This window comes from Hemiscyllium ocellatum, chromosome 14 (genome assembly GCF_020745735.1).
Source record: "Hemiscyllium ocellatum isolate sHemOce1 chromosome 14, sHemOce1.pat.X.cur, whole genome shotgun sequence".
Taxonomy (NCBI): domain Eukaryota; kingdom Metazoa; phylum Chordata; class Chondrichthyes; order Orectolobiformes; family Hemiscylliidae; genus Hemiscyllium; species Hemiscyllium ocellatum.
The window spans coordinates 32,674,397-32,687,242 of record NC_083414.1 but is presented as its reverse complement, the minus strand read 5'-3'; the positions used below and the strand labels follow the sequence as shown (position 1 = coordinate 32,687,242).

The 12,846-nt window shown below is 36.5% G+C and overlaps 1 protein-coding gene across 3 annotated transcripts in view; it reads right to left on the bottom strand.

Moving 5' to 3' along the window:
• Positions 1-12,846, bottom strand: part of cacna2d3a (calcium channel, voltage-dependent, alpha 2/delta subunit 3a) — a 953,890-nt gene that overhangs the window by 523,404 nt on the left and 417,640 nt on the right. For all 3 annotated transcript variants that reach the window (XM_060835584.1, XM_060835582.1, XM_060835583.1), the window contains exon 6: positions 665-796. In XM_060835584.1, coding sequence (XP_060691567.1) covers positions 665-796 — 132 coding nt within the window. The remainder of the gene's footprint in view (positions 1-664; positions 797-12,846) is intronic.

Genomic DNA, 12,846 nt, shown 5'->3' with positions numbered 1-12,846 from the left:
GCTTCTAATTTCTCCAACACTCAATTCCACATGGCACCATCCCCAGTCTTTCCCTCGCCCATCCTGAAACCCTTCCGATCATGGTCCCGCCTGAGCCAACACCAGGCCCCACTCAACTCCATGTAACAGTTTAACTAATTTTGCAGTTAAGCTATTAAGGCTCACTCTCGATCAATATGAATGTTTCTGGATAGTGCCTTGATCAATCCACAGTGGGAAATGCATGATATGGTTTGAATTCAACTTCTTAATAGCACTTGTACATCCCCAACAATGAATTAATGAAAGCTGTTTCACAAATGGAAAAGGCCATGAATTATGGTCCTTATTTTTTTGTACACTTGAGACAATATTAGAACGCAATGTTCAGCAATCACTGAACAAGATCTTCTCCAGAAATACTTGCATCGACTGAACTATAGACCCTAACCCACCATAATTGAAGGAGTCATTACTTCAGTTCCCACTGCACTACAGGTACTGAACCTCATGTTATTAAGTTAATAACAGCTGTGATAGAGCCTGGACATTCTTCCTTGAGTTTTGAAAAAGGCATGCATCTTTCATTGTAACTAAATCTAACAGCAAACTTACATGAAAATATAAATATTAATCTACATAAGTATGATATGAACATTGTATAATTCACTAATTTGTGTCATACCTGGATACTGCCTGAAGAATCCATTAGCACTCCCAAAGTACTGCCATAAAAGAGAAGGGTCACGTTCAAAATTGTCAACAAAAATTTTATTTAATGCTTCAGACCAGGAAACTCCATTTACTATGGCAGGGTCTGTAAAATATGAGAAAAAATGTCTTTGTCAACTATGAAAGAAAATCATTTCCCACAAAATTCACACCTTTACAAGAACATTTCTAATTTTAGCTTGACATTCAAGTGAGGACAGTGAATTAAGTTACTGGCAGGGTGAAGTAGCTAAATGTAGGGTGGGTCACTTTGGGAAAGTACCGCCGGGGCAGGTTTGGGCATAGACTCCCTCCATTGCTTTCTCGGTCATGTAAGGTGCATCATCCATGATATAGTGGACAGAGAACTTGACAAGTGGATCAAAAGCAAATATATAAAATCTAAAACAACAAACAACATTTCAAGGGTTTTAAGAGTGGGTAACTGTACAAATCTACATAGGAGGAGGTGAAGCATGAAGATGGACAGATCATAGGTTCAATCCAAGCTTGGTGCTGAGGCTAGTTAACTAAACCAGTGAGCAACCATATAGCCTCATTTCCCAGGTTATGGGAAATGAAAATTGTTCGGGTCATTTGCTGACCTGCTTAAAGTATTTAATTGTGGACATTGAGTGAGGTCAGAATCAGACTGCAATTGTAGTCAGCCTCACACTTTTCTGTGAACTGTAAGCTGTTTTCAGTCAAATTTTCCAGCAAGGGAATGAAAAAGTGAAAATTATGGAGAACACAGAAAGAGTATTGAGGTGAGATATATTGTAAATAAAAGCAAAATACGGCAAATGCTGGAAATCTGAAATAATAATAGAAAGTGATAGAGAAACTCAGACATTTGGCAGCATCAGTGAAGGGAGAAATTGAGTTAATATTTCAAGTTCAAAATATTGTAAAATTGTCTATATTCATGAAAGATAGAAAAAATAGTTTAAAAGACTGCACTGTTGACCTCTGTTACATATTAAATTATTAAACAAATAAATAATTGCACTATAATAGCAATGGAACTACCCTTCGGCTAGGTCTTTGTTAAAAGAAGCAATCTGAGGGGACAATGAACTCAAAACACCACAAACCTCTCAGGTAAAATTCAATATCTTGCACCATATATGCTGAGAACAGACTATGCTGTCAAAAATGATTGAAAATATCTTCACACAGCACACCAGGAAACAGCTGGCCCTAGTGAACAGGTTCTTCGGGCAAAATAAAAAAAAACAAAAGAATTGTGGATGCTGTAAATCAGAAACAAAACAGAAATTGCTGGGAAACCTCAGCATGTCTGGCAACATTTGTGGAAAGAATCAGAGTTAATGTTTTGGGTCCAGTGACCATTCTGAAGAAGGGTCCACTGGACCTGAAATGTTAACTCTGATTTCTCTTCTGGCAAAATATGTAAATTGGTCTAGTTGCCAAACAACAGAACAGTATTGTTTGTCACGTTATACATCTGCAGAGTTAGTCCTGGGTATAACAATGCTGTAGTATTGATGCAGTGGAAAAGTAATGAGTGCAAGAGCTAAGGCGATCAGTAAATATGTATCTTTCTATGGAATTAATTGCTTATAGTTTTAATGGTCATTGCATAAATCAATAAACCAAAGAACTATTAAATGGGCTTCCAGCTCATTTTCTGTGCATAGTTATAAAGTGCCTACATCTGACATAAGCACTGAAGCATTAAATTGAATTTGTTTGCATGTGACACAGTATTTGTCCTAAAAGCCATCCATTGATTCAGTTTGGGGAAAGGACCTGAAATGATACATATTTTAACTTTTCAAATTACCTGAAACTGAAGCCAGACCTAAAATTCATCTCAGGAACCCTTTTAGGAAATAAATTAAGGAAAAATGTTAAAATTAAGCTTCAATATATTTATGAATTTTTTGTTAATTTTTTTGAGTTGTGTTCAACCAGTAATGAGTAGAAAAAGACATCACCATTTTGAATGGCTTGAAATTAACAGTATTATTTACCTTTTTTTAATCATGAATACATACACATGACAGATGATGTCTTTAAAATGTGAAAAACAGAACGCAAACAAAAATCAAAACAGAATACCAAAAGGAAAGAAACAATTTACAGAATGAGAAAGCACAAGCATGGTTAATTTAAGCAGAAAACATGAGTAAAAAGTTAACTGAGATGTGAAAGAAGACACTTGGTCAATGGTTCCCAATTTCAGCCTGTTTCATTTCAAGTGAAAAACAGAAGGACCTTTGTTTATATAGCTTATACCAGGCTGTTCTAAAACAAGTCTGAAGAACATTTTTGGATTGACATGTAGTTATGTTTCTTGTGTGGGGAATGCCACAACATGCTCCTACAAGCAACAGTGTGATTGTGACTAGATCCTCTGTTTTACTGATGGTGGTGGAAAACACCAGGGAGCACTTCACTGCTTACATCTTACACAACAGATGGTACTTCCAAAAGTACAGAATAACCTCAGTTATTCACTAGAGTGTAAGGACTTAGATTTGGTGCCTCAATCTATAGAGTCTCTGACTCAGAGGCGAAAGTATTACCACTAAGTGATGGTTGACAAATGTGTGATGGTTAATTATTATATTCGAGATTATAATGTTGTGATAAAGAATGAAAAGTCTGAGGATTGGGGTGCAGTTTAAAAATCAGAAAAGCATGACCAAGAAATTGATAAAGATGAAAACCATGTGTGAATAAACTAACAGGAAATACAAAAACAGATTTTAAGAGCTTTTAAAAATATATAAAAAGAGATCAGTAAAAGCAAATATGGGTTACTTAGAAGTACAGAAAGGAGAAATTTCAACAGGAATAAGAAAACATCAGAGACATTAGGCAATTACTTGATATCTGTCTTCACAATGGGAGATAAAAAGAACAATCTGGAAATTGTGGTGAAGCTAGGGTCTAAGGAGAGTGAGGAGCTTCATTTAGTTGATGAATAACTAGCAAAAGTACTGAGAAATTAAAACTGAAAACAACAAATCCCAATGGTTCTGATGACGTTCATCTTGAGGTTTTAAAAAAAAGTGGATGGAGAGTTGTAATGAAGCTGCTCCTTTAACAAGGTTATGATATCCTTAGCTTTTTTTCCAGAATGATCGTAAATGATACAGATTCCAAAACGTCAGATGTTGAAGGTTTTAGGGCCAATTTGATAATAGCTAACAGATACAACCTCAGGCAGAAGGCTTTAAAGTTTTAAAATAAAAACAATTGTACAAAGGAGAGTGGCCAGTTCTCCCAGCTTAGCTTCTCTCTGATTTGGTTTGGTTTTTAGCAGTAGTGGGGAAAAAGCTGATGGCCTCAAAGAAGCAGGTCCAGGCTGGTATTCTCTCTCTGACTCCTCTCCTGTAAGAACCTGTGTTTGATCTTACCTTTTATGTCAAGTGGTGTTTATAGGGATTATTGCAAGTATTTGGAACAGCATCATTAAGTTGGGATATTCTGTTGGGTTTTCAGCGAAGTTACGTTATTCAGTATTCTGTTTTCTGTTGTTTGTGTTTCATTCAGTAATTTTGTAAATAAATTCTGTTTTGTTCAGAACTAAGTGGTTTGACCAGTGGTATTTCTCCTGAGTACCCACTTTACACCTGCTTATAACAACGAGAAAAGTTAGGGTCTGGGCTTCATTCTTGAAATGTTTTGAGAAGTTTGGCCTTGTCCATAATAGAGTTGACAATAGTTCATAAACCCAGACTATGATATATTTAAATTGTAATTCACCATGTGTTTTCTTGAAAGGAGGACAAATAACTAAAAGAAATGACAGCAAATGTAAATTCTGAGCAATGTGACTGTCTGCATTGATTATCCCCAGCCTCAAGGGAGGCCAAGGAATGTCACACTTGATGAGTGTCAAAGAAGCTCCAAAGAGAAGGATTTCTAAAAAGAAAAATGCACTTCAAGTTGAACTGGAAGTCCCTGCAACTTATCTCAGACTGCGAACATTTTGGGAGGAAAGAGAACAGTCTGGGCAAGAGACACATTATGCTTTCACCTTTCAAGAAAATGGGTTAAAAGCTACTTTGAATGCTGGTGTGTGGGTAAAGGCCTGTGTTATGAGAATCATAGTTGAGAAAACTCAATGTTATCTCTGTGCTGCAGGTAAAATAAAAGGAAGACCCTCACTCTCTCTTTGGTCAGGGTAGAAAGCAAGTGAAACCAGTTGAAAGGAAACAGAACAAAGGCCTTTCAGTTGACAATCAAAGCTAAGCATCTCAAATTAGCTGTTTACTTGAAAACATCACTGCTACCCGTATCACCCAATAGATCAACCAAGTTATCTATAATGTCCCATTTATCTATTCTTCCTCGAACTCAGAAACAATCCATATATCTTTTTAAACTTTTTTTTGGACACATCTCTTATTTCTAATGTATGTACATTATTATTTCTTCTCACATTTAGTAAATAATAGACACACTCTTTCATTAACTCAAAAAGCCCGGTTTGTTCAGCTCTATTTAAAACATAAATTCCTTTGGTCTGGGAAAAAGGCATCTATGGGGAAAAGGTCCATTTTAAACTAAATCTTGTTGCAACCAAGCAGGTGAATAAAAGAAGTGGAGTCAGTCATTCCTCCTTATCTGGGATCTTAACAATTTGAGGTACCTCTCTCTAACTGAAATAAATAGGGAAATCTTGCCTGTGAACAGAGTCAAGGCATTGATATTCATCTATTCATAGTTCCAGAACTATTCCATATTCTCTAGAATGTTCCATATAGTTTGGAAGCTAACAAATTGAACATCATTCAAGAAAGGGGACAGTGAGACTCCAGAAAATTACAGGCCAGTTATGCACACACCAGGTATGGAAAATGCTAGAGTCTATTATTAAGTTGTTGGCATCAGTGCACTTAGAACATGATGAGGAAGTGTCAACACAGCTTTATGCAAGGGAAATTGTTTTTGACAAATTTATTAGAGTGTTTTAGAATGTGATTAGCAAAGTAGACAGGGGAATGCCAGGCAAGGAAGTAGATTTGGATTTATAAGGTTCCATCAAGAGGGTTACACACAATTAAAGCTCAGAGCATTGTGGGTGATATAGTCATACAGTTAATATACTAATTAGCATGGATTGTGGATTACCAGATAGAAAACAAGAGTACAAATAATTGGTCATTTATGAGATAGCTAGGGTGCCACTGGCTATTGCTGAGGAAACATAGGCTTAGGTCTAAGATTTGAATATAGTGAAATTTAATGGTGACACAAAGTTCAATGAGTAAGTAAACTGTAAAAAAAATACACAAAAAAAAGCTGTAAAGGGATTTAAATCAGTAAACTGAGAAGACAGTGGATGCTCAGATGATCAGCATATTCAAGACTAATATTGATAATATTTTGGTTGCTAAGGAAGTGAAGAGATAAGGGGATACGGGTGGAAAGTGGCATTGATGTAGAATTTGAGTTATAGTCTTACTGACTGACCGAGTAGTTTCATATTTAAGCTGCTATTTTTTGTGGCGGGCAAACAAACTTGCCATTTCTTTGAATTTCATTACTAATTGGTTTGCCTGCTTTGCCAGAAACCTTTGGAAATACTGGCCTGAACGCTGTCCTGGAAAGCTGCTGCTTTCATTATGAGGTTCATGTTGCAGCACCTTTAATTATTCTGTGACCTCCTGCATTACAATATAATAAAAGCACTACCTTCCAACCAGGATAAAGAATAGAACTATCCATAAAGCAAAGCAATTTACATTGTTTGGAAAATATTATGAAGCATGGTTTTAGAACTGATAATTGTATGTTTAGTTGATAACTGAAAATTATGCACCATCTATTATAGTTGTTCTTAATTAGTCTCCAAAATTGTCTAATAAGCCACTTAGTTCTATCAAACCACTTAGAAGGAAAACAGCAACAAAACTGGACAGAACACTGACCTGTAAATGAACTATCAAATTGGGCATAACAAATACACAGATAGGTCAATTGACTGTAAAGTCCTTCTCACTATCATCATTGACTGTCCTAAAGAAATAACTTGTTCACCAATGTCCTTAAGGAACATCTGTGATCAATGTCTCAACTGGTTAATACGTGACTCCATACCCATCACAACGTGGTTAAGACTTAGCTGCCTTTTGAAATGGAATAGTGAGCCAGTCAGTGTACAAAACCACAATAGAATAATCAAAAAAGAATAAAACTAGGTGAATTACTTGCTATCTGTTGGTCCTGCGACTAGTTAAGCAACAGCCTGACATAGTCATACTCACTGAATCATACGTAAGTGTCTCAGTCATGATCATCACCATGCTTGGGTATCTGCAGTCCCACCAGCACAACAGATTCACCAGTGATGGGGATGCACTCAGGATGGAGTTGCCCTGCAAGTACCCAAAATTGACTTCTAAACTCATGAAGTCTCATGGCATCAGGTTAGAAATGGATAAGATAACCACCTACTACCCTTTCTTGACACAACTGAAGAATCAATTCTCCTCCATGTTGCACATAAATGGAAAAAAGCACGAGGTGGCAAGGCCACAGACAGACTCTGACTTAGGGTCTTCAATGTCCATCACCAAGAATGATTCACATCATCACTATGTACTAGGCTGGGTGAGCCCTGTGGGACACGTCTTCCAGATTGAGCCTGAGGGAGGTAATAAAGGAATCAATAGAAGGAAAACCCATGAGGCTTTGTCCTCACCAGTCAAGCTGTTGCAGATGTCCATGATAGGAGTACCATAGTCCTGGTCAAAATATTCACACTGAGCATATCTTGGGGACTGGTGGCAATGGATCAAGAAGAGGCCGAAGATCAACAAAGGACAGAGGATACAGGTGGGTGAGGGCTGGATGGGGTGAAGAGAGGCAAGGGCAGAATGTAGCTCTCAGCAAAATCCTGAAATTGTTTTCATATCAGGGCCATAGATGTATCTGCACTACATGCACTACAGCAGATCAAGAAGACAACTTGCCGCCACCTACACACGGCCAACTAGGGATGGGCAAGCTGACCTAGCGAGCAGCCCCCACACCCTGTAAGTGAATTTCAAATGCAACATATACCATTGGTTTAGTTCTGCTGCAAATAACGATAAACAAATTTGTTTGTTTTAACTGCTTTAAAAAATACACCAAACCATTCCCTTTTATGCATTTGGAAATTCCTATAGAGTATGGAATGATAAAAATTAGAAGATTGTCTGATGAACTAAAACTTTTGTTCTGAGGAAGGGTCCCCGGACCTGAAACATTAACTCTGATTTCTCTGCACAGATGCTACCAGACCTGCTGAGATTTTCCAGCAACTTTTGTTTTTGTTTCTGATTTACAGCATCCACAGTTCTTTCAGTTTTTAACATTTTTGTATTTGTTTATCAAAGTTCATATACACTACTTAAAACTAAGTGATACCACTCATTTAATTTCTTGCTTCTAGTGTAAAATCACTTTATTGCTGAAAGCTATGAAATTTTCACATCAATTAAAATATTCTATTGCTTTTAAAGATCAATTTTCATTGTCTGCTTTTAACTGCATTGAAATATGAGCTTCAACCCACCATTTTTAGATTAGGTAAAAATAACTTCCAATTTAGTAGCTGTAGAGTCTATGAATATCATTTAGTCAAGAAAAAACAAATTAAGGGCTGTCAAGACAACATTATCCAGTTTGGAAATACTTTCAGCTAATCTGTTCATTCATAAGCCATTTAGACAATTGACATTATAAAATACAAAAGTATGAAGTACACTTTTTCTGATATTTCACAACATTGAAACTCTATGCAACCTACTTCTCAACATAATTAATTGTTTTGTTGTTTAACCTTGAAAATTATTATGACCCCACCGAGACTTGGATTGAAAAATAAATATTTATGAACTACAATCTCAATGTGGCACATCATCAGAGTCAAAGGCAAAGTAACCCAGAAATACAACGCAAACAGTTTATCTTCTTGAGAGAACACGCAGACATTTTGCTGAGGTCCACAGGCTACAATGAGTTGGAACTGTCATGGGCCCTGAAATGCTGACAGAGCAACTAATGGATTCATTGAGCAGTAAAGATTGTTCAGAGATCTGTCTCTAAACGCCATTCTCATGTTCTGCACTAGATCAGACCAACATCCAATCATCCAGGTCTCCAACAAACATCTTTGAGGCATCTTTACATTGCCAACATGTTAATGATCTAGTCCTCACAACCTTTGAATGGAGACCATGGACAGATCCACACTTCTGTCAACATAGCAGCCCTCATGGTATTTTGGGCCATCAGATATGGCATAAAAGAGGCTGCTGACTCTCTGCCGCAATTTTGCAACATTGCTCAAAATTAATTTCACCACTGTATGTTCTGTTGCAAACTAACTTCCAAATCTCTGATCACACAAAACACAAAGAGTGAGCTAATTGTCATCTTACACAGACACAATAGGCCAAATGGCTTCCTTCCATACTGTAAATTCTATGACTCTGTTCTACTAACAAGTAAGTGCAAGATATTGAACTTCATGATGGTAAATTTAAACTTGGGCAAGGCATAAAATGATTGCTTTTTAAATATTGATTCTGCAAAAGGCCTGTGTTTTTCCGTGATATTAAGCCTCGAGAGTGAAGACACCATCTGTTCGTAGTAAGATCAAATCACAAGTGTCTTTAATTGATAAAGTAACATTTTAATATAAGCTGAGCTAAGAAAACTTCTGCATTTGCAAAATTCTGTACTTGTCACAAAATGAGCTCTTTTTGTTGCAGTTTAAATGTGAAGAATTTATTTTCCTTTCTAACACTGCATTCCATTTTAGCCAAAAATCACTTACTCTTAAGTCAGTCAGTGTTGACAGTTCATTTTGTTCCACAGACAAATAAGTACTTCCTAATCTTATAAGCTTCTCTTTGGGGACCATTTTCACAGAATGTTGCTTGCAATATATCCTGTCACGTGTAACAGTCAGTAACCCAGGATAATGGAGAAAGACATTAGATATAATGTTAAAGTTAAAAACATGGCTTGTCAATCAATGATCCTTAAAAAGTGATTAACCCTTTGAGATCTATTCAAAAATTCTTACACCAAACCAAAAATATATTAAAGACATTGTGTTCCTTATATGTGGTATTCTGTTATATTTAAACTACAAACAAAACTCAGTGCAATCTGTGTATAATGATACAGCAAAGGTCCATAGTCACTAACAGTGAACTGAAAATGTTCCTGTCAAAAGTTCAAATTTATAACACTGATATAAATCTTTGGTCTAATAAATGTGTTGATAATTCAAAAAGAATTTAGTCTTGGTGTCAATGATATTACTTACTCATTTTACAGCAGTGTTCCACATATTGCCTGTTTGTTATCCTGAGGAAAAGTCATAAAGGCTTAGAAACTGAAATTCATCGGAATTGCTTCTGAGGATTATTCTGGTTAACTCATTCAAATTGTCAACTGAACTGTCTTGTGACATATGTCAGCTGAAGATATCTAGTATCTTAGGCATCAATCTATTAATTAATCTTGAAATGTTTAATTCTAAAACAACATAACATCAAATGCATGCAAAAAATTCAGGAGTCCAAGTAGCAAAATGATTGTGAAGTCAGGTTGCAATTATAGCACTGACCCTGAAGGTAAAATGATAGCATCATAAACATTTTAGCACTGTAGAAGGTCATTCAGATCTCTTCACTGGTCTAAATATAGGTATCTCTAAGGGTTTGATTTTACACATGAATTTTTGAACAACTTATTTAATTTTTGATATGAGAAAACAACACATATAAAGAAGATATTTTTTCTAAGATAACTAATTTGCTGTTGGTCTGAAAATATCTCTTTATTTCCTTGAATTGGTTAAAAATACACATTTAGTGGGAGAATTTATTCTAGACTTCTTCCTGAAATTTTAAAGATGTGGTCTTTCAGATGTTGGTGTCTGTTGGAGGGTAGGGTTGGTCAGGTGCCCAGGAAAAGGGATGGGGTCAGTTGTCCAAAAGATGGGGGTTGTGGTATCCATTCGTATGGGATATAGGGTGTCCAGGAAGGGGATCAGTGATATGGATACTCAGTGTGAATGATTGTTGGGTCAGTGATATAGTAACCCATGAGTCAGAACAAGTTTTAATGCTTTGATTTTTCCTGCTTGTGTATTAAGATGAGTAATTCGTCACCCTATGAAATCTCCAGATCTAGTTCAGAGTTGCAGATGTTCCAGAGAGCTCAGATGTTGGGTAATTTCACAAAAAGAGTTTAGGTTTCCTAGGCAATGACCACATTGTGCAATGGGATTTCCAGAAAGTCCAATGTGCATCTTTTATGCTATGTCCAGTTTATGACTACTCTTAGACCAAAATATTTGGGTACTAATCTTGACAGAAGGCATATTGTATTATTTGAAGGATTTGCTGGACAGTGCTGTACAATAAAATTACTCCCTGAGCAATATATTGAGTTATTGAATGGTAAACCTTTCAAAATATGCTAGTTGAAATATGAAAAGTTCATTAGCAGTACATTAATTTGTAGAGAGAAAGCTATAAGTCAAAGCTAGGTCATTTTCTGAAAAGGCAATTAAAGATAGACAATAGCATAAGCAATCATAAAACTAACTGGTCAAAAACTAATTTATTTTCATGACTCGTTTAGTTCTTACTGTATTATGGAGACACCCTGTGGGTAATGTCATGAAGTGTTAGTCAATTTGATACAGAGTGTGATGGCACACAGCCAGAGAATGCTCCCAAAATATCAAACCATTAGAGAGAGGCTAATAATGTTCACGAGCACTTTCTTTTCCTTCTCGTGTGGATTTTGTCATCATAGATTGAAAATTAAGGTGGAATCTGTTCTGGCTTTTTTTGACGGAATGAACTGATGAAGCAGCTCTCACATACATTCACCTGGCTTATTGTGAGATGATGTAGGACTGTAAACTGGCATTCTGATGCAGCTTCCCAAATTAAACAAAACCTGACAGGCCATGTCACTAGAAAGGTAAATCATGGGACTCTAAAATAAATCCACAGAACCTGTCACCATATCACCCTTTATTTACACATGTATTATGCTTAACACTGGTTCGGCTTTCTCAGAGTGAACAGAACTTCTGAAACTCCTGTTTATATCCATCAGCCAGAACTCCATGACTGGACCAGATTGACAGCCCCAATCAGGGGACTCTTATTTTATTACATTCACCTGGCTGACCTCATTAACCACTACAGACTCATGATTGTGATCACAGGTCCCAGGGTGGTTGCAACTTGGATTATTTTTAAAGAGTTGCCTTGCTATTTCTTCAAAGCCTAAAGAATAATTCAAGACTTATCTTTGCAGGATGCCATCACTTGCACGAACTATAGAACCGATCACAGATCGTACCATTCAGTGTGTGACTCACCCCTATGTGAATTTGCAATTACATGATAGGGGAATAGAAGGGCTATCATGAAATTGGCTGGTACTTTAGAGTCCCACAAGTAAGGCCCTTTTGAAATGGTATTAAGTGCATGATTCTGTTAACAAGGCAGTAAGGCTACTGACCCCATTTCAGGAAGATTACTGTCTTGTTAGAATCAGGTAAATCAGTGAAATGTAACTAGTGAGTGAAGGTATCATAAATAAGCTTCATCAAGTTTATATCAAATTTTCTCTCTGTGCTGGTATGATAGAAGCATTAAAATGTTTATTTTATTAGGCTGATGCTTCTGATACAATCCATTTCTTCTTTAATGTGCCAGAGCTATCAAATATGGATTGAAAGCCATGACTTATTTCCTATTTAAGGAAAGGTAAATGCTAAAATATGATACAGCATTTTGCATCAGATTTTCAATGATGAAGGTTTTCATATTTCTCTTATGATGTGCAGTTAAGCATTATGATTTGCTTTTTCATTTTACTTTTAAAATCTTTAACCTCTATCAGTTGTTTTTTTTTCTGCTATTCTCTTTTATTTGGGTAATGAATGAACTGGACCTGAGGAACAGTCCTGGTGTTACAGTGCACATGTTACTTGTCTGATCTGTCAATGTCCATGGCTGATACGCCAATCAGCTGCTGGCAATGACTCAGGATCTGAGATCATGTGGCTGATTATAAATCTACCTTTCAAATGTGCAGATCAGGATCTGATTCACCCTCCTAGGCCCCTGACAAAGAATATAACATTGG